At 44.1% G+C, this 21,429-nt stretch overlaps 5 protein-coding genes across 8 annotated transcripts in view; 2 read left to right on the top strand and 3 right to left on the bottom strand.

Annotated features, from left to right (window-relative positions):
* Positions 1 to 2,711, bottom strand: part of LOC113208505 (uncharacterized) — a 3,892-nt gene extending 1,181 nt beyond the window's left edge. The window contains exon 1 of the mRNA XM_026425524.2: positions 2,548 to 2,711. Within this exon, the coding sequence (XP_026281309.1) occupies positions 2,548 to 2,604 (57 nt within the window). The 5' untranslated portion in view covers positions 2,605 to 2,711. The remainder of the gene's footprint in view (positions 1 to 2,547) is intronic.
* Positions 2,712 to 6,009: 3,298 nt separating this feature from the next.
* Positions 6,010 to 8,627, bottom strand: LOC113208499 (protein Mpv17-like). Its single transcript, XM_026425514.2, has 5 exons — positions 8,478 to 8,627; positions 8,210 to 8,322; positions 8,001 to 8,116; positions 7,699 to 7,920; positions 6,010 to 7,589 (listed from the first exon to the last, which is right to left on the bottom strand). Exons 2-5 carry the CDS (start codon positions 8,280 to 8,282, stop codon positions 7,425 to 7,427), a joined length of 576 nt encoding a protein of 191 aa, XP_026281299.1. The 5' UTR covers positions 8,283 to 8,322; positions 8,478 to 8,627; the 3' UTR covers positions 6,010 to 7,424.
* A 102-nt stretch (positions 8,628 to 8,729) lies between these two features.
* Positions 8,730 to 11,052, top strand: LOC113208498 (60S ribosomal protein L8). 3 transcript variants are annotated; one of them, XM_026425511.2, is made up of 6 exons: positions 8,730 to 8,872; positions 9,408 to 9,546; positions 9,966 to 10,107; positions 10,192 to 10,410; positions 10,482 to 10,684; positions 10,935 to 11,052. In XM_026425511.2, exons 2-6 carry the CDS (start codon positions 9,409 to 9,411, stop codon positions 11,007 to 11,009), a joined length of 777 nt encoding a protein of 258 aa, XP_026281296.1. In that variant the 5' UTR covers positions 8,730 to 8,872; position 9,408; the 3' UTR covers positions 11,010 to 11,052. The 3 variants fall into 3 exon arrangements, with proteins under 3 accessions (XP_026281296.1, XP_026281298.1, XP_052128071.1); XM_026425513.2 differs by having other exon boundaries at positions 8,791 to 8,914; XM_052272111.1 differs by lacking the exon at positions 8,730 to 8,872 and adding an exon at positions 9,021 to 9,043.
* Positions 11,053 to 12,251: 1,199 nt separating this feature from the next.
* On the top strand, positions 12,252 to 20,366 carry LOC113208489 (ATP-dependent RNA helicase bel). Of its 2 annotated transcripts, XM_052272097.1 has the most exons (12): positions 12,252 to 12,420; positions 13,128 to 13,197; positions 13,295 to 13,393; positions 14,393 to 14,904; positions 14,985 to 15,203; positions 15,315 to 15,439; positions 15,534 to 15,804; positions 15,918 to 16,077; positions 16,159 to 16,340; positions 16,431 to 16,708; positions 16,798 to 16,898; positions 16,984 to 20,366. In XM_052272097.1, exons 1-12 carry the CDS (start codon positions 12,376 to 12,378, stop codon positions 17,106 to 17,108), a joined length of 2,187 nt encoding a protein of 728 aa, XP_052128057.1. In that variant the 5' UTR covers positions 12,252 to 12,375; the 3' UTR covers positions 17,109 to 20,366. The 2 variants fall into 2 exon arrangements, with proteins under 2 accessions (XP_052128057.1, XP_052128058.1); XM_052272098.1 differs by lacking the exon at positions 13,295 to 13,393.
* Positions 20,367 to 20,438: 72 nt separating this feature from the next.
* On the bottom strand, positions 20,439 to 21,325 carry LOC113208490 (uncharacterized; the record flags this gene model as incomplete). Its single annotated transcript, XM_052272099.1, is given in 2 exon segments — positions 20,439 to 20,563; positions 21,075 to 21,325. A coding segment is annotated over 1 exon segment (233 nt), but the record flags the coding sequence as incomplete, so codon positions are not given.
* Positions 21,326 to 21,429: the final 104 nt, after the last annotated feature.

Genomic DNA, 21,429 nt, shown 5'->3' with positions numbered 1-21,429 from the left:
CGGAGGGAGCGGGGGCGGGTAACTGTAATACCATGGGCCATGGGTCTAGCAGTGGGGCGGTACGCGGGACTGTGGCGGGGGTGCAAATACTGACGGCCGTGGCACGCATTATGTAACTGGAGGGTACGCCGCCCGGCCGCCGCCGGCCACCGCCCCGTGCCTCCAGGACCCCTCCAACCCCGCCAACCCCACCGCCCCCGCCACCTCGAACTGTCGCTGGCTGTCGCCAACCATTTGCCGCTCTGCGCTGCGATGTGCGTGCGCCTTGCCCCTCCCCGCGCGGACCCCGGCCGGCGCTAGTGGCGTGTCGTCACTTTGGACACAAACCAGGGAGCCGAGTGTAATGTGCTTTTATTAATCCTGGACGCAAGCCACGCCCGGCGCAGGCCTGGCGGGTGGTGGCCCACATGAGACAGAGACAGGGACTCCACTGCAAGACATTTCGCTGTATAGTATTGAATGCGATTTTGAAATCATTTCTACATTCATTTTTACATGCAGCGTTCATAAATTTGAATCTACCATCTACCAACTACGTACTCATTACCGACGGATTAAACGCAGGGGGAGGAGGAGGGGAGGGGGCTGTGGTCTGGAGAACTGCCTGAAGGGTAGGCAATTTGCAAAACAAACCCCCGAATGTAGGCAACCGACAGTGCAACCCCCCGCCCTCCCGCCGGACCTTCATCCGTTAGAAACTAAGATTTGTTTTAGAATATTCCCCAGGCCGACTAGTGATTCAATATTCTTCTCGTGGTTATAAAAAACTGAAATTCCTAATGATGAGAAAAGAGGTCAAGACGAACGACTGGGGGCACACAGGTAAATCAATTTTGCTGAGTAACGAGAACGGACGTCAACGCCGACCTTAAACTGCTCCCCGGAGAGCGGTCCTCAAGGGGGAACTCGTCGTGGGGAGATTGAAACACAGATCAATAAGCCACGGGACGATTCTCTGGTCTGTCTCTCTCCTTCTACTCCACCTCATCTCATTCCTTTACTCTCCCCCCCTCTCCCCCCTCCATTTCTCTCTCGGGGCAAAGGTGCTCGCCAAGGGGCGTAACTCTTCCGGTCATTTTACGATGGCGTATTTCTCTCTGGCCGCTCTCCTCCGCGCCGTGCGGAGGGCGATGCCCCTAATAACTTCCTGCGGATTAATTTCTCTCTCTCTCTCTCTCGACCTCTCTCTCTTGACCTCTGACCAGCATGAGGGGGGGTAGGAGGGCAGGAGAGAATGTGCCTAGAAAACCTTCGCAACGGCACTCTTCGTCCTGCGCTCCCAACGAAGCAGGTAGAGAGAAAGTGTTTGTGTGTGTGCGTGTGCGTTGTTTAGGAATGGAGGGAGGGTCCCATCCCTCATAGGCCTCCCCTGTGCGTGTATGTACGTGTGTGTACGTCTGTACGCGTGTGTGTGTGTATGTCTGTACGTGTGTGTGTGTGAGTGTGAGTGCTTGCGTTATTGCGGCCCTCTGACCGCAACGGCGTCATCCCATGGCCCAATAAAACGAGTAGACTAGGCGTCGAGCCATCCCCCCTCCTCCCCTTCCCCCCGCCTCTCATCACTCTCACCATTTCCCTGACCTGTCCCCCTTCCCGTCTTCCCCCCTCACCCTCCTCCTCCTGCTTCTCCTCTTTCGCCTTTTGATAAACCAGGGCGAGGCGGCGGTGACGAACGGGAAGCTCATGGGGGGGGGGGGCAAAAAAGACAAAAAGACCGGAAGAGGCTTTGGTGTGTCGCGGGCCGTTACGTAAAAGTTGGGGGTCTTCAGCTTCACCATCACCATCACCGGGGCTCTCGCACCCATAGCAGGGCACAGCGCACTCTCCGTGTCTGACTCCCGAGCGTACCGCTGACTCCCCCCCGCCCCCTAACACAACGCCCCACCCCACTTCTAAAAAAAATTGTTGACAACCAGAACCCATATTATCAGCCTGACTCACGGTTTATGCGACTGGTTGCCACGCGGTTTGTGCGCCACAATCTTTGAACTCGAGATCAATCTGGTTTTCTCGATCACTCCGCTTTTTTATACGACATTTGTTCGAAAAAAGAATAATCAAATCGGAAATGGCGATGCAGAGTGTTGAGGCCGGAGTACACGCTTGTCCTCTTACTGTCGTAATAGTGGGAATTTGCGCCAAGAGTGGGACATCCCACCGTTGCAATGCATGTCACACGGTTGTAGCAGTAAAACAATTGTGTGGCATCACCGTAAAAAAAATAACGTGGTATATGTCACATAGTTTACTTTATGCTCTCCCTGGCAAAAAATACTACAGGAAAGTACATATGCACTTTGCCTAACCCAGGAAGTAAGTCCCCAGCGTATTACAAAATGGTTTCTATAGCAAGATACACCTGGACACCAACGTCACATTACTTCATTGGAGTGCTAGGGATGCGCAAAGTGCCTCGCCGTTCCCTGTTTATGTGAGTATTGCTTGCAAAAACAGAGTAGAATCTGCACATTTACTAACAGATGGACCCGGGTTTGGGGTGGGTGGTGGGTTCCTTTCTTTGCCACATCTACGGCGTGGGCGACTTACCACGGCGACGGAGGCCAGGACGAGGACGGCGACGAGGAGGGCGGCGACGCACTTCATGGTGGCGGCTGGTGAATCGACACGGTCACACTGGTCAGCGCGCGGCCCCGCGTGCCCATATTTATAGACTGATACCGCGGGCCTCGGCCGGGCCTCGGCCCCCGCCACGCCGGGCCATGGGTCCATCCATGGGCTGCTGCACCGTTGTGGCGGTGGACGGTGGCGTCGGTGGCTATCTCTGTCTCACCCGGTGCCTGTCTGTCTCTCTCGCTCTCTGTCTGTCTGTCTGTCTGTCTGTCTGTCTGATTTCCCGTTTATTCATCCCCTCCCCCATCCCCTCCCCCTTTCCTCTTTCATCGTCCACCTCCTGCCAGCCAAGTGTTTGTCATGTCACGACGATATGACGCCTACCCCCACCCCCCTCCATTTCGACCCGACCTATATGTCTGAGAAGTATCCATCCCCCTTCCCCTCCTACTGAATGCCCTCGTGGTGTACCACAAAGCGCAAAACACATGAGCGCTTCCGTGAATTATCATTCAAATTATCTCAACGCGCGTAAAATTCCGAGAAAATGTAGGCATGTAGAGCAATATAAAGTTCCACTGATTCCCTGTAGACACACCCGATGTGATATGAGACATCGAAACGATGTCACATGCAAGAAGGGCAATACAGAATATCGTTTTTGGGCACTCGATGCAGGATCTTCGACGAAAAGGGAAAAAGAAGTCGCGCCGCAATGAGGAAGGAGCCCGAGGAAGATAACGCAGAGCATGTGCACTGACCACTCCAACAGCAGCCGCCGTCCTGTCTGCGGCTGGTCAAAGAGTGCGATTCACAAGTCGTGGAATGTCACACACGTTCAGTGTATCGAACAATGCAAACCTGCAAACATTCAACTTCGGTTTCATTTTAATTTTCACTCCAACACTACGTACTTTACATTCTCTTTGGGGGGGGGGGGGTGCGCTGGTTATCTGCTGGACTACACGGTAAAAAAAAAAAAAAAAACATGTCTGATTTTTTGTGGGAAAGGGGAAAATTTTGAGGAGCTCCCATATTTGAGGGAAAATTCCACAGATTTTGAGTTCTCCCCCAAAAATGTGGGAATTTCCCTTCATTTTTCCGTTTTCCTAAAAAAATAACTCTGGAAACTCAAGTGTGATACAGTCCAACAGTTATAAGTGCAATACCATAAATATCACAGTTAAAACTGTAGTATCATTGTATCATACATGTATCACACTCCAAACTGTAGCACTACGCATGTATCACAGTTCCAACTGTAGTACCAGACTGCACTTTTAAGCGTGATACATGTTTGGTACCACAGTTGGAAGTGTGATACATGTAAGTTACTACGGTTTTAACTGTGATACTCACGGTATTTAACTCATAACTGTTGGACTGTATCACACTTGAGTTTCCAGAGCAGACATTGTTTTACCCTGTAAAATAGGAGTGCGGCCGAGTTCATGGAACTGAGCAGGTCGAGGGGGCATGTCGTGGGGAAAGGGAACAGACGGTCGTTGGTTTACTAATTAAAAAATTACTTGAATAGCTGCTGTTTCTGCTGCCGCAGTCTGTTTCGCGGATTCTCCGCAAGAAGACCGTCGATATCGTTCGTAATTTAAATTCTTCTACTACTATTTCACCCCTCCCGCGAGTTGGCGCTGAAAAGGTGCTGAGGGGCTGGGGATGGTGGCATCCTCCCGACTCATCAACTTTGTTGTACGAGGTTCAACTTCTCTCCTCTCCCCCTCTTCCACCCCTTTCCTCACTTTTCAAATCCCTCAGGCTCACCCTTTTGTGCCCACTAGCCGCTTGCGGGGGCGCAGGAGCGGGGTACTCTTCATATCTCATCGCGTTTTCAGATTTTTGTTTTGTTTCGGCGTGTTAATGAAGGTGTGTCTTTGGGTAAGATCGTGTGCGGGTGCGAATGCAGCCTCCCTCGTTAAAGGAAGGCAAGTTCATGAGAACCTACCAGCTAACAGACGCGTAGGGAACTGTCCAGAAAGTACGTCCGTTTCCCTCAAAATTATTTGGGTGAATTACCGGCGCTCGGCGCCTGCGAGATTCAGGGTAGGCCACCCCGCACTACACGCATGCACTTCATGCGATATATTGCCTACCTACTAGGCGCTATGAGGGCTTGCATTGCTTTACTTGGCAATTTCCTATGACGCCTAGTGACGGACGTACTTTCTCGGTGATTCCTTGTCGAACTTTCGTCATTTAACAATGCGGGGTAACCGACAAGAATATTCTCCAGAACCGTGAGTCACCGATAAAAATGACAAAAACGAAAAGAAAACTCGAAACATTATTGGCGCCCTCGATTCGGACGCTCGTGTTTTTCCGCAAAGACCCCGCTTCAAAGGAAAGAGGCCGGTTGTTTCATTGTTTGCGGTCATTCCCATGATACGGCCCGGGGGCCAGACACTGCGTCGTTCGATACACGCGTGCTCAAGGGGGAAAGGGGGCGCGCTTTTTAAACTCCTAGGCGAGCGATAGAGAAGAAATATTCGCCTGATTCGTTTTCCTCACCTGCCAGCCGGGTGGTACCGCATTGCACTCCACCCTCCACCGCAGCACTGCGGCCGCACGCCTGCAGAGGTGTACGATGGGGTACCTACCCTCCGGCTGACAGGGGTCCGGGAGGAAGGGTAACGGAGTGTGGACGGATTGAAAATACAAAGTTTCACATCACGCGCGGTTTTTTTTTTTGACAGACCCTACGAGAAGAAAGCGTACTCACCCCCCACCCCCTCCCCCCACTCTCCTCTTACCCCTTTTCTTTTTTTATTTGGAGAGTCAGCGAACATTAATTTTTTTAAACGTGACCTGAGAAGTATGCAGTTTTATGTTGTGTGACAGTGACTTATGAGTTTTTAGCACAGGCCACATGTACATTTTTTTTCTTTTGTATGGTGTGTGCTGATGAAGGGGTTGGAAGGTATTTATGGGGTATAGATAAGGGCACGCTGCTTTTGTGGGATTACCTGTGGTCTCTAGTGGGTGCGTAGGGCGGGGAGCCGTCGGTGCCAGGACCGCTGTACTTTACAACGCCGCCCCAGCAGCAGGGGGCCTCGGTCAAGGCGAACGACCCGGCCGGGTAGAAACACCACCACTACTCCCACGACTACCCACTACCTCACCGCCGCCACCACCGAGGCCGACAGCGCGGCCCCGGGCCTTCCTCTGGCACTGCTTGCTCTGCTGCCGGGCGGGTTGTGTCGAATGCCTCTTTCTCACGCCCGGAGCCGCCTTCTCTCGCTCGCTCCCGAGGTGCATTATTGAGGCCCACGCCTGGTCCAGTCACTGCGGTGCGTTGTGGCTGCACGTTGTGGTGGAGCACTGATAAAAAATTGATTCGAACAAGGAGTGCCGCCGTGCCCTCGCCGTCGATTAAAGTGTTAGGTTCGGACTGCTCGGCAGCGGGCCGGACAAAAATACGGCAAGTTGGATCGAACATTTTTAATGAAGCAGATTTACTCTAAGTTAATCTAGTTATCACATGTAGGAGGAGGTGTAAACTTACAAGTATTATTTACCATAGCTTTTTTTTTCAATAGACAACGTGCTCATTCATTCATAGAGAGTTCTTCATTCAAAAATAACAGCTCTTAGATAGATATTTAACAACTATAAATATTTTTTTGGGTTTGTGAAACAGCCACATTGTCTTGCACTTATAAAAAGGAGAATGGAAGACGTTAATTTTTTCAATATTAATAAAACTTCAAGGGTGTTTCTTCCTTTTGACTGTAACCTTGAATTAAAGGTGCAGCCAAGATAAGAGATAATACCACAGAAACAGATCTTTCACTCAATGCATCATGTATGCTAGGTAAGAGTAATAGGCTAATTGTGCCTGACAGCAACTAGTCTCGCAGGAATAATACATCACACACCCCTTTGAGAAAATAACACAAAAATCATCCATGTATCACAATGTGTAACACACTGAACAAAAATGAACAAAAACAAGTCTTGTAAGGATCTATCTTTATAGGAGTGGGGACAGTGAACTCATTTCACAGCTATTGAAATACCTGATTGATTAGTGGAACCACGGTTGAACTGTCTCCAAGAGAGAATACTTCTTCAACCAGTGGCACCTTTTACAATGTTACCAAGTCTCAAGTCAACTAAAAATTTTATTCAGTAAAGAGAAAAGTAGACTTAAAGAAACTGACAAGTAATTTGAGTTTGCCACATCAGTAGACTTTCTAGAGTTACCTCAAAAAAGCAAACTTTTCTGTACGCAATTAAGTACTAGAAACGGAAAAGAAGAAAAAATTATTTACTGGGAGGTAAAACTTTAAAGGTAAACATGAATAACACATAATATTTGAAAACTATTGGCCTATAGAGATCGCACAGTATGTAAATTTGTTTCCCATAACATTAAGAATGCAGACTTTAACATAAATTGGAGCTATCATTGCTCGCTCATTCATTATAGCAACATCATCTTGTTCACATAATTGGGTGACTTGTGCTTCCTTTTTCTTTAACAAAAATAAAAAATATTAGCACTTAGACATACTATTAAAATATGTTAGAAAATACTGATTACTTGACTATCTTACCCCTCTGCTTAAATGTTACTATGGCGACATTATCAGAAATGTTTTAGGCATTTCACAGATTAAGTATGCAATCCAAATGCAATATTTTGGAAAACACATAATAATAATCATGATTAGATCATCAAGATGAATTATTAGTCTAGAAGACAAGCTTGGTCCACTGGTTAATTAACATTAAAAGGAATGCTTCTCTTGGAGTGCTCTTAGTTATTGAAAACCATTATAGAAGCTATAAATTCATGAATTTCTTTGATTTGACAGGAATAGGTAAAATCTGAATTCTCACATTGTCAGATTTGGATCTTCTGGCACCATAATTTTACCTTGGTTTGGATTAGTTTTCCATGACAAATAGGTGTTCCAAAATATAGCAACAGTTTGAACAACTACAACTCGGTACTGCAGAGGAGTAAGATAGAAGTTGAAAAGCTGCACAGCTGGCCACAACTGAAACAAACAAAAAAATCATTGTAAGAACTGATGACATAACTGGGATCATCTTTTAGAAGGATGGTAAATTAATTTGAGGAAATCAAACTATCACAAAAAACCATACCTTATAATTATTGATAAGTACATCCGGGTAAGTAGCAGTTAGCTGTTCTTTAACTTGCACTGCACTTTTCCCCTGAGATAGACCGATAACAGATAGAAGTACAACAATGAATGATGGCGCAAAAATGAGCTGGTCGGCGCACACTTTCTTGACCAGCGCTTTGACCCCAGTTGCACCTAAGTGACGCTCCATGAAACCATACCAGACATGAAGGGTAGGACCCTAAAAAAGAGACAATCCATATTATCTGACAAAAACCTAGAGTTCCAGCAAGGGAGCAAATATTGTTGCAAAATACGTACAACCAGACATACGCCAATAGCTCCAAATCGAGCTATTCTCCCAGCATCCAAATCGAGAAACCTGCGGTTGTCAATGACTGTTTGAGCAACTATGTCTCCTGTTGCCATAAGAAGTCCTGTAAAAGAAAAAACCACAAAAAATACTCTCACTTGAAAAATTCTCCAACAAAAATTGATAGGCAAAATCAACGGAAGGAAAGTTTACTTACCAGTTTGAGCTGCCTGTAAGCTCATGGGGTACTTTTGAACCGCATTTCGGTACAAGCTCAACAACACCCGCATTTTTGTTCTGCTTAACTATAATGGGAAGGTTAACACACTTCTGTAAGGGAAACATCCAAAAGCGACCAAGTTTTAGACAACTATTGGCGATGACACTTCAGCCTCAAGAGGTGACAATAAAGTAACGTTATTCTAAAAGCACGTCAATATCGCAAAAATATAGATGAACAATATTTTCACAAACATTTAACTTACTAGAAAAGGAATGCCGACAGAAATAGAAAACGCACACAAAGCAGACAGCGAAACAAACCGGGCGGGTGGGGGAGCCTACGAATAACTTCAGGCTGGCCACCATCGGAATCAACATGAAGCACAGCATCCAACCTTTTCTCTGTTGTAAGACTAGTGTCCTGCAACATTTTCAGCTTTCAGAAAGTTTTTAACTCATTTTGATATCAAATCATCATTTTATTCGTTCTTTTAGACGTTCTTTATTTCATCTCGTGAACAACTGTTTATACAAATTTCTCATACTTCAGGCCCCGTTCTGACGATGTATCGAAAAGGAAGTGGAGTGAAGAAGAAAAAGGATTCCTCCGACAGCAGTGGAACAAAATCCGTTTCCTTTCTTCAACGTAGCCTTTCAGGTGGGTACCGCACAGGCGGCGTGTTATCCAACAAATATTTAGGTATTTACTTACCATCGCTCATTTAAGAGCATTATTCTGTGTTGCGATTTTAATGCTAGTTTTAACTAATCTTTAAAATTGTACCATATACCCTTCATTAAATTTCTACACCCGGCGGACTTCAGTGACGTGCGTCTGTTTTCGCTCTTCTCTATTTCACATTAGGAAGCCTGGTTTAGTCTCCAGCTTCGTTTAAATTTTAGTCAATAGGTGGGATTGCTTATTCTCCTTTCTCTGGAGAAGCCAGCATTTCAAGCATAGATACTTCAGTTTTTAGTCTAACCTGCGACTGGTTGAACTTAACCTCTAAATTATTGTGTGCTTATGTTTACGGTCGGGGCATGTCTCTTTTTCTAACCCCATGGGCCATTCTCCTGGCTGCCGTTGCCCACACGATCTCACTCCCTTATGGTTCTCCATCAGGTCGCCCCAGTTAATCCGGGGGTTGGCTGTAAGAAGCTGTTCAAAACATGGTGTAATTGTCTGTTTGCAGGATGGGTCGTGTCATTCGCGCCCAGCGTAAGGGTGCTGGGTCGGTCTTCACCGCCCACACCAAGCACCGCAAAGGAGCACCCAAATTACGCTCTCTGGACTACGCAGAGCGACATGGTTACATTAAGGGAGTTGTAAAGGTATGTTTACATTCATGTTATCATGTGCAGGCCCCTAAGTTGTAATTCTATTTTGTGATGCTGATTTGTTGCACTAGTGTATGTGATGAATTCTATTTTACCTACAACTGAGTTGTTGTGAAGACAATTAGAGGCTATTTCTGATATTACAAGTGCATACAATCATAGGACATGTCGATCGATGATGATTTCTTTCATACCTACATCCGAGTAGTATTGAAGACATTTAGAGGCTATTTCTGATGCGATTGTAATGTCCTATTCCTTATACTTGTACGTTATTCATGATGATTTCTTTCAACCTACAACTGACAAGTTGTGAAGACAATTAGAGGCTATTTCTGATAAACTACTCTTTAAAGGGTTAAATATGTAAGCAAGTATTTGGGTGTTAACTGAAATTTCATCTTGATTCTCAGGAAATCATCCACGACCCAGGTAGGGGTGCTCCCCTTGCTGTTGTCCACTTCAGGGATGCCTACAGATTCAAGACCAGGAAAGAGCTGTTCATTGCCCCTGAAGGCATGTACACTGGCCAGTTCCTGTACTGCGGCAAAAAATGTAAGTTCTTGAGTTGTAGGTGGGTTTTATTTTTACAATTTTGTCTATTTCATTTGGTGTAATTCTGTTATATTATTCTTACAGCCAACCTCCAGATCGGTAATGTTATGCCTGTCGGTGGTATGCCTGAAGGTACAATTGTGTGCAATTTGGAGGAGAAGACTGGTGACAGGGGTCGGCTGGCCCGTGCCTCCGGCAACTACGCCACTGTTGTAGCTCACAACCCTGACACCAAGCGCACCCGTGTAAAGTTGCCATCTGGTGCTAAGAAAGTCATCCCCTCGGCCAACAGAGCCATGGTTGGTAAGTATCCTCCCACACAATCATGTCCATGTGTTTGACATGTACCCTTAAGCCTTCCAATGTGCTCGCAGGTATTGTTGCCGGTGGTGGACGTATTGACAAGCCTGTCCTGAAGGCTGGTCGTGCGTACTTCAAGTACAAGGCCAAGCGTAACTGCTGGCCTAAGGTCCGTGGTGTGGCTATGAACCCTGTTGAACATCCCCACGGTGGTGGTAACCATCAACACATTGGTAAAGCTTCCACAGTCAAGCGAGGAACTAGTGCTGGTCGCAAGGTATGTTGCATATATTATTATAATACTGCTATGATGGTTATGACATTTGAAATCCATAATTTTATTGAGGATACCTTAAACTGAGCAGTGTTATTAACATATAATTATAATTGCGCTATGATGGTTATGACATTTGAAATCCAAATTTTGTTGAGGAAAATATACTTGTCTGAGCCTTATGTTTTCTCTCAACCCTCTCTCAGGCTGATCTTGGATGGTGGCTAATTACAATGGTTTCTCTTAATTTTAGGTTGGTCTCATCGCTGCCAGGAGAACTGGTCGTATTCGTGGTGGCAAGACAGACACCAAGAAGGGCGACGATTAGATGCAACGTCCTTATATTATGTAATAAATACCAAAAAAACCAATTTGTATTTTTCCTTTACATTCTGTCCGATTTTATACATTGCCATGAGTTGTGAAGGGAATGTTTCACTAGCAGTTAAGCCTACACTTACCATTCATTTTAGTGCCAACATAGTGGGTTTTCCTCCTAAACTGGAGCCTCAATCTTTGGGTAGAAAAATGGGGGTTATTGATTCTTTGATTCTTATTGCTTCAACACAAACACCTAAGTCAAGAAAAGTGGTGGTACATAGGCGAAATATAAAATCAGATGGAGCAAAGTTGATAATGGAGCTGAATTGAAATGGTCATTGGAACTTCTTTGATGAAAATTATAGAAGCTTTTCATTTTTATTAATTCACTCATTTCGACTTGTCCTGTCTTTTTCATGCATGAGGAAATGAGAAGGAACAATTGTCTTCACTTTCCATTCTAGCTCAATTTTGGTACCTCATATATTTAATGCTTCTTTCACAGCCTAGTTTACTCTACTTGAAAGCTGTCATTCAGAAAAAATGTTTCTGTCAAGCTAGAACTGAAGCTAGGGAGAGAGCGGACAATGGGTACGCCCTTGACCTGTACTCTGGGGAGGTAATTCTGCATGTAAAGCTCTTGGGCTGTGTTTCCAAATGCTGTGAGCATAAACTCATGATAAACTTATGTCCTTAGTTTGCTACAAATTGACCAAATTTTTATTAGAGATAGTGCGTAAAATGTTTATTGTACACAATGAATCATGGTAACATGAACGAAGACTATACAAGTTAGTGCACCAAAAATGAGAAAGACTCTCCAAAGCTGTGCACAAAAAAAGGAAAGGACCTTAGGCAGGCTGTTTGGCCTATACGACAGACAACTGAAAGTGTTCGAAAATTTCTAATTTAGGGGGGGAGACAGACAGAAAAGAAAAAGACCCGTCAGTTTTAATTCGGTCTCTTCTAGAAACATATGCCCAAATGCTAGAAGTTGCTAGAAGTGGACTTTGAATTTGCCGCTCTTAGTACACACCACCACTATGATTCATCCAGCCGTTCAGTCAGTCTTTCTTATTACCACGGATACAAGAGAAAGGTCCATTGTTATGGTTCAACCCCAAAAATCTTGAAAATATTATATTTTTTTACAAATCAGCCTCTATACTGGCTCACATTTGTCCAAAATGGTTCATTTTGTGCACACGCCACTTCATCGCTGAGGACGTCAGGAGTCTTTTGCGTAGTCACTGGGGGCTGTTCGTGATCTTCTCCCGAATTCAATCAACGCCAGTGCTCTTTGTGTGAGAACTTCTTGTAGAAAGGACGCTTTGAAAAGAGCTCCAAGAGTATACGTCTTGATTAATAGTAATATGAGTAATGCACCCTACGAAAATGGATCAGGTCTAGAGCAGCAAGTAAGTATTATTCTTTGAAAATTATTTTATCACGTTAACTAATGTGCTGAAAATGCAGACCGTCAGAGGGGTTACCGAGTAGGCCGTCCACCCCGTGAAACTTCACTTTCTCTTTAAATCAGCTTTACGCTATTTATTTTGCCTCGGTGGATCTTGTTTACGTCAACATTTTGACCGGTGTTTTTAAAATTACTCCGGGTCGTGTTTGCCAAACTTAGTCTTGTTGATTTTGTAATTCATTTAAAGCCACTCAAATGTGTGTCGAAGGCTACGTGTACCCGCAATGGCGGCTCCCACTGTGAGTTGCCTCACTTTTCCAGAGATTTGTGTGACTCATTTTGTTGGACTTTGGTGTAACATTTAATTTGTATTGTAAATATTGGAATTTGTTGATGCCCTTCCTTTAGTTTAGTTGTCTCAGTTTTCTCAGTGGCCTTTCCGAGTTACCATTGATTTTGGTTTGTGAAATGTCAAATTTCTCTCGATCGGCCGGGACCCTGCTCAAGATATTCATGTCTTATTTCCAAGCAGGTCCAGTGTTTTCTCATTCATTCACAGTATCAGTGACTAATAATAGTGAATATTTTGAAAGGTCTTCAATATTTTGTTGTTTATTCTCTCCTTTTGGTGCACAAAAGATTGTGCAATTATCAGATCTAGGTAATTTTTTGCCCTTAGTCTCTAATTTAATATTCTTTGGTTCACAGTTTGCTGGTCTGGACTTGCAGGAGAAACGGACAGCATACGTTCCTCCTCATCTGCGCAATAAACAACTTGGTAAGACTTACTTTTGTGTGTTAGGATCTTTTTACTCCACGCAGTTCTTTTCTGGCTGAGACGATGGATAGACTATTGGGGACGTAATGTGTTACAGTCAGTGATTCTAGCGGGGATCACAGGTCGGACTATTACGACAGTAGGGACCGTGATCGGGATAGGGACCGTGATCGCAAACGAGGTGGTGGCTACCGCAGTAAGTACTTGTGGATGCCCCTCAGCGAGAGTATTTTTTGAGTTGGTTGGCATGTGGCATAGTGGCACGCCGTAATATAGTCCAATGGGTTCTGATTTTATATATTAACTCTAGTCAAAATGCTTTAGATAACTAACATTATGTAGGGCATTTTAAAAACTATTCCTAGATTTACAGTTAATTATCTAATAGTTACTTTATCAACTTTCTAATTGACATATAATTCCTTTAGAACATAATATTACATTTCAGTGTAGCCGCTGATAACCTCAAGCATTCAGTATTTACTGCCAGTACTAATCCAATACTGCAACTAGGTTTTCTTCATTTATTTTATACTTCTATCCATTTAGCAGGTTGCTATGATTTTGAATGTGCATGTTGTGTGGTTGTTCCTGTAAAGGTTCACAACTATTTTTTTATTCTTTATAATATTGGAATATGATTTTGGATATCCAACTAATTAATTAACCTTGCTGCTGTTAATTTTTAGTTTCCCATCACCTAGCCAGGACTCCAATTTGTATATTCAGAGTGTTCCCCTTATTTTTTTTCTACCAAGTGTCATTCATGATTTTATTTGGTAATTTTTTGGTGCTACGAAATAGTCTGCTGAAAATGTATCGACCTCCGGAGCATGTTTGGACTTAGCTCAGGGCTCAAAATTACCATGCATATTTAAGAAAATCGCTCCCAAGATCCCTATCTTCTCTGGACTACATACTTCCAACTTTCATAGCTTTGTAAATCTATGTGCATGTTTAACTTTTGTACTCTACTGCACAAATCTGTGCCTAAACGTTCATTAAAATACAATTCATACATAGCTATGTATAAAGTAAGAGTAAAGATTTAAGAGAAGCAAAGCATGGTAGTAGATGCACATAATTATTTATAAAGCTGAAGACTTGGATGTGTGTGGGCTAGTGCTTTGCACCCTGCTCTCCGTCTACTGCGCTGTGACCGTGTTGCTGACGTTTCTATTCCTTTTCTGTGCAGGCGGCGGGGGCGGCGGAGGTGGAGGAGGTGGTGGCGGCGGCGGCGGAGGCGGAGGTGGGGGCCGTGATTACGGCCGGGACCGCGACCGCGGCGGCCGCTATGAGAACGGCGGCGACGACCGTTGGGGCGACCGCGACCGCGACTCTGGGCGCCGCGATGACTGGGGCCGCGGCGGACGCGGCGGTGGTGGAGGTGGCGGCGGCGGCAGCTGGAACGACCGCCGCGACCGGGACCACGAGCCCCCTCGCGGGAATGACCGCTGGCAGGAGCCGCCCTCGATGGGTGAACGCTCCAGGGACGGCGGTCGCGACGGTGGTCGTGACGGCGGCCGCGACGGTGGCCGAGGAGGCGGACGCGGACGCGGGGAGATTGACTGGACCCAGCCTACGGCCCGCGATGAGCGTCTTGAGCACGAGCTGTTCGGCTCAAGCAACACGGGGATCAACTTTAATAAATATGAGGACATACCCGTGGAGGCGACGGGTGAGAACGCCCCGGCTCACATCAGCTCAGTAAGTTAATAAGCTTGCCCTTGTTACAATACAATTTGTTCTCCCTAAAAATTTTAATCATTTGAATTTTATCTTTTCAGTTTGATGAGGTCAAGATGACAGACATTATCAAGGCCAACATTGCTTTGGCCCGCTATGATAATCCCACACCTGTACAGAAATATGCAATCCCTATAATCATGGGTCAACGTGACTTGATGGCTTGTGCCCAGACTGGTTCAGGAAAAACTGCCGCTTTCTTGGTGCCAGTGTTGAATCAGATGTATGAGCGTGGACCTCAAGAACCACCAAATTCTAGGGTATGTATGGTTCATGACCATGTCTATTATTTTCCTCGCTTCATGCTTGAGACATGTTTCCTTATTACTGGATGACATTGAATACATGCATTTTAATTTTTGTTTATTTAGAGCTACAACCGTCGGAAGCAATTCCCCATGGGGTTGGTTTTGGCCCCTACTAGAGAATTAGCTACTCAGATTTATGATGAAGCCCGCAAGTTTGCCTACCGTTCCCGTATGCGCCCCTGTGTTGTGTGAGTACTGCTTTTGTAAATGAACAGGCTTTCTTTTTCATTAACTTATTCACTAAATAAATCCAAACATTGTCAACAATTTTTTGTTATGCAGTTATGGAGGTGCCAATGTTGGTGATCAAATGAGGGAGTTGGATCGAGGTTGCCACCTCTTGGTTGCAACACCAGGTCGTCTGTGTGACATGCTTGAAAGAGGCAAAATTGGTCTGGAGAACTGCAGATTCCTTGTACTGGATGAGGCTGATCGTATGTTGGACATGGGTTTTGAACCTCAAATTCGCCGCATTGTTGAGAAGAACAACATGCCTGATGTAGGAGAACGTCAAACCCTCATGTTCTCTGCTACTTTCCCTAAAGAAATTCAGGTATGTGTGATTAAGAGAAGCTACCTTTTCTTTACTTTAATTTCCTGTGATTAATCTTGTTCTTTCAAATAGAAATGATTTGTGAAATAATTTATCTATCTGTGTCTTCCCAGATGCTTGCCCGAGACTTCTTGGACAACTACATTTTCTTGGCTGTTGGTCGTGTGGGATCAACTTCTGAGAACATCACTCAGCGTATTGTCTGGGTTGAGGAATATGACAAGCGTGAATTCCTTCTTGACTTGCTAAATTCGTGGAGGGGTGCAGAAAATTGTATGTATTTGAGTGACGTAGGTGCCCTTTTTTATCTTTAATATTTTTTTCACCTAACACAGCAATTTTATTTTCCACTAGGTGAGGAGACATTGACTCTGGTCTTTGTTGAGACTAAGAAAGGTGCTGATTCTCTTGAAGAGTTCCTACACAATGACGGCTATCCCGTTACATCAATCCATGGTGACCGCTCTCAGGCAGAGCGAGAGGATGCCCTGCGCAGTTTCCGCTCTGGCAGAACCCCCATTCTTGTTGCCACTGCTGTAAGTCAACTTTCCCATTGAAGCTTATCCAATTTGCAAGGATGGTTTCTTCAAAAATGTGTAACTTAATTATCTGTCTGTCACCTATAGGTTGCTGCTCGTGGTCTTGACATTCCCCACGTGAAGCACGTCATCAACTTTGACCTGCCTTCTGATGTTGAGGAATATGTCCACCGTATTGGTCGTACCGGCCGTATGGGTAATACTGGACAAGCCACCTCGTTCTTCAATGACAAGAACCGCTCTCTGGTGCGGGATCTTGTTGAGCTCTTGGTAGAAACCAAGCAGGACCTGCCAGAGTGGTTAGACAACATGGCAGCCGATCCTCGCCAATCTTCGGGCGGCCGTCGTGGAGGTGGAAAAGGAGGGTAAGTTCCCGGTGCCCGAGTTACTTATTCAAACAACACTACTAGTAACTGCAATACCATTGCCTCATTTCCTTACCTATTCTTTTCAGACGCTTTGGCGGTGGCGGCTTTGGTGCCAGGGATTACCGTACTCAACCTGGAGGCGGTGGTGCTGGCGGCGCCCGCAGTGGCGGTGGACGCAGCTATGGTGGTAAGCAGCCAGCCGAACTGAAATTTAAGTCCAAACTTCTTGTGTGTGTGCTGATTATATCATATTATATTATCTCGCCTTGTAGGAAACTATGGAGGTGGCGGCGGCGGATATGGAGGCGGCGGCGGCAACTATGGAGGCTCCTACTCCAACAGCGGCGGCGGTGGTGGTGGCGGCGGCGGCGGCACAGACTGGTTCTTCTCCAACTGAAGCGTCCCCCCACTCCTCGCTTAACTACGAATCTTTTAGGTTACTCAGTACCTTGACCAGTTTGACTAATGATGCTTCAACTGTGTGTACTCAATGGGTAAAATTTGTTGTTTCTCTGTAGAAGATGACGTTCTTCTCTTGGTTTGTTGGAGTGCTTTAGGTTATCAGCTTGCATTAGGGAATGTCTTTGATTTGGCACATATCATGCTTACCAGTATTCAGTCATTTGATTGTTGGAATTAAAACAAAAGGAGAACTGGTGGAGAGTGATAATTTATGGTGGTCCAGCCAGTTCTTTTGACAAGAAAATGTAGTGCTGTATTTGGTCAAAGAAAGAACAGTTTGGAAGTGTCCTCATTTCCTCTATCCATACCCTACTCTCGGTACCAAACTGACTAAATATGTATTGTGTTGCCAAACTTTCCTTTCCGCAAGGTGTATAGGTATATCCCATTCTTCTGTACATTTCAAAATTGTCTAATGTTACACTGCACTATTTACAGTTCTCCATTTTTGAAAAATTTTGTTCATTGGCAAAAAATATTTGTACTAAAGCTCTGTTTTCCTGTGCTTCTGCTGATTGTTTGATAACATTTTAGAATGTAGGCTGCTTTTTTTCCTTTTTTAAAGTAATTTGAAAGTGGGGTTCAGTTTCAGGTTGTATCCTGACACTAGAATTAAATTGATATCCTCATATATACATTATTAGGTCATAATTATAATGTCTCACCACATCAAGGCAGGATAATTTGGTCACTTTAATCAAGATCATTTGAGTGCAAAAGACAAAGACATGGTTTACTACTGGATTTTGAATGTTGCACAACATGTCATGTGTAGTTAGGTTTTAGGTCAGTTTGTTTGTTCCACCCTCATGATATATGGTTGATATTATTTTTTTTTTTTTACTGGTTCCCACCAAAGAATTTTTTTACTTAAGTAGCTTATTCTAGATGTTTTCCTATGTGTCTAGGTCACAGGGCTGGTTGCTTTATCTGGGGACCTAGAGCATTGATTCATTTCGTTGATGTGTGCATAGTTCTGGCCTGTTTTAGGGCTGAATCAATATTTTATGAAGGATTCCTTTGTTTTTATGTTTCAAGTTGTTTTACTGTAAAAGGTCACTTGGATTACCTTGGTCCAATGTGCTGTGGATTGTTGATTATTGACTAATTCCACGGCCCATAAGCAGGCTAGAGCTGTCTTCCGAATATGTTTGTGAGCAGCTTTCTTTCTCTGATTGTTGGGAAAGTTTCCTGCCGTGCTATTGTCCTGTACATGGCTACCTCCAATTTTAGTTGGTTGTGGCACATTATTGAGATCAAGTATGTATTTTAGATTCTATTATGTAGACTCCATTTTGTATTTATTCTCCGCTTAGGAGCAATGGTTAAGTTTTCATGTTGTACAGCATTGTACAAAGTCTACATGTCATGAAGCTTCATTTCTTTTTGATGCTATTCATTTCATAGAATGAGTGAGCCTTGTACCAGTTTTAATGCATTGCATTGTGTTTTTTGCCGGTATAAAGCTGCAGTGGTATGTGAACAAACATTCGGAGTAAAGCATGCATTCCAGTCAACCTTTAAAACACCCTTCACTGACATGAATGATGAAACTTAAAATATATTTTGTGCTGCACTTGTATGTTTAATGTCTTCTGCATAGGATCAAGTACATTTCTGTGAGAGTGTGTGTGAGACTACTTGATTTAGACTTTGCTATTTGTGATGTAGTCTGGTGTTGGACCATACTAGACATCTCAGCTGACAGGCTGACGTGGTGGGCAAGTGCAGGTTCTGTGCCCTTAAGCATTTTGCTGTCCCTGTGCAGAGTGTAAACACAAATTGACTTTCTTTCACTGAAACAACCGTGGCTACTTGAGTGGAAAACCGACTCAAGATTTTGCTAGAGCTACTTGTAATGTAGGCTCTTTGTGCTGTGGCTGGTGTGGCAGTATTTTTTGAGCCTTTTTGATGTTAAAGTACTATTACCCTGCATGGATGTAGGGAGTAATAGTGAAAATGTGGCCTGTGAGGCCAGAGCCTATTTGCTGCGGCAACTGTGGACTGTGGCTCAAAGAATAGTGCTAACTGTGGCAGTCTAAGGGAGACTGAATTGCAGTTCATGGACACAGAGAAGACAGTGAACCACACTCTTCTCCGTACTGTATTATTCTCCGTGAAGATGAAGCTAGTCTTGTCTGAAGCTCCGGAGAGATTATTTTTCTCCCCATTCTTCGTTGTTGATTTGTAAGAATTCTTTTAATGATTTGGATTAAACCAAGGAGAACAAATGTATAGAAATTAGGAAGCAACTGTGATAGTGAAGTGATCTGTTGTTTTATATATTTTTTTTTCTTAAGTCCATTTATTGTTGTGCCAGTAGCACTGGCACAATTGTAACAAATGAGCCAAATTAACAGAATCATTGAACTCCAATTTTGCAGATATATAAAACAAACGATCCAGAGCCCTCACTTTGAATTTATTAAAGCACTAAGATTTTATTTCGTCAGAGGGTTCCTGACTTGTAAAGGAATTTGTAAGTGTTTTATGAGAACCCTTATATATTGCTAAGAAATATGCCAATGTTGGCAATGTTAGAAGCAAGTCAACTTGTTAGAGAGGTATTTCATTTATCTATTTATTCTGTTGATTCACTGAGACAAAACTACCTTATTTATTGTCCTTGTGATGGCATACCTGCAGTGTGCAGTCATTTGAACTTGAGTATATTCTTGTAATGCAAGGTAGGAGAAGCATATGAAGCTGTGATAGTAACTTTTAACTGTTTTGTATGCATTGCTTAACACAATTGAAAGCAGACATTTGGACATGTCTGTAAGTTTACACGGATATACTGGTTCAAATGAATCAAGTTAGATCATTCTTTATCTATTTCCTTCCACAGAACCTCATCCTTTCAACTGTGAAAGTGTTCTGGGTCGTGTTCTGCTGTGCCCTCAGCATTCAAGAATCATTTTAAAAGAATCTATTCTTTGCAGCAGGTATAAATGAATTGAAAAGTACCTTTGGAATAGTTTCAAAATATTTTCTTTTTTTTTTATTTACGAAAGTATTGTATATCTGTGTGGAGGGTGTGTAACAGTGTGGTAACTTGTTATGACAGCGGAGATATTTCCTGTGACTGCAAGTCAGTTCAAGTCAAGAGTCTACTGTTTTTTCAAACAGTGTGTGTAACATGGTATGACATAAGGGATGGCAAAAGAAAAAAATAAATATATCAGCAATCATACACTCTAAAATTGTTAACTTTCATCAGTTTCCCTTCCCCAGCAGTAGTGGTTGGTTGAAAAAATACAGTTCATTAGGAATCCAAGTTTTTATTGGCAAATTCTAGAATCAAGTCCATTTTACGGGAATAATTTAATCAATAAATAATAAATACGCACTCGGTGATGTGGATTGAATCAACAGCCGGCTATAAAATTACTGTAACAAGAAAAAAAAAAAACAATTAGCACGATTCATAATGAAGCATTGTTTTAAAAACTTTCTCTTTGAAATAAAAAGGTAATAGCCGTTTCTTTACATCATAGTTAAGAATTTTAAGTATAGTATCCACCCAGCCACTATTATTTACAGTTTTGCAAAGTATCTCAATAAGCCAGGATGCCAAAAGATATTTCCCCAGTTTCAAAAAGTTCTCTTATGCTCCTACAACACTAATACGGTTGCAAAAACAAAACTGCAGTATGGGAGATATTTTTTTGAAATAATGGAAAAAGGGGAGAAATATTTGTCTGCACCCGCAGTCTCCCAAATCTTGGACCAATCAGAAATGGCCTTTGACGAGCGTCTCCAGGCCTCTGATTGGCCGAGGCTTTGTGATGATGATCCGAGAGCAGACGATACTCCCCTTTCTTTACAAAACACCCTTTTCATCAGTGTCGTCGTGAGGGGACCTGACGGACGACGTGTCGTGTCGCGCTCATAGTCTCACCTGTCGCGAAGTGACGACTCAGTACTCCTCGCTGTCCTCGTGGATGTGGACGGTGTCCTGGCAGGCGTAGCCGCAGCTGGTTGGGCAGCACTTCTGGTGGCTGGCGCAGACCTTGTCGTGGATGCACAAGTTGCCACACAGCGATGGCTCGCCGACGAACTGGCCGCGGGCGAGGCCGGCGATGTGGTGAGGAGGAGCCTGGGACAGGTCGGGCACCAGGCGGCGGATGTGCGGGCAGAGACCGGGTCGGCCTGTGGCGAAGGAGAGAGGTAAGTCAGTAAAACTTGTAAGAGGCATATGTAAAACCTGAAATCTGGACGCAAGACAAAGTTACACCCCCCTCCTCTCCCCCCCC

This window comes from Frankliniella occidentalis, unplaced genomic scaffold (genome assembly GCF_000697945.3).
Source record: "Frankliniella occidentalis isolate FOCC.00 unplaced genomic scaffold, Focc_3.1 Scaffold187, whole genome shotgun sequence".
Taxonomy (NCBI): domain Eukaryota; kingdom Metazoa; phylum Arthropoda; class Insecta; order Thysanoptera; family Thripidae; genus Frankliniella; species Frankliniella occidentalis.
The sequence above is the reverse complement of the archived record's forward strand: the minus strand, read 5'-3'. Positions and strand labels throughout refer to the sequence as shown.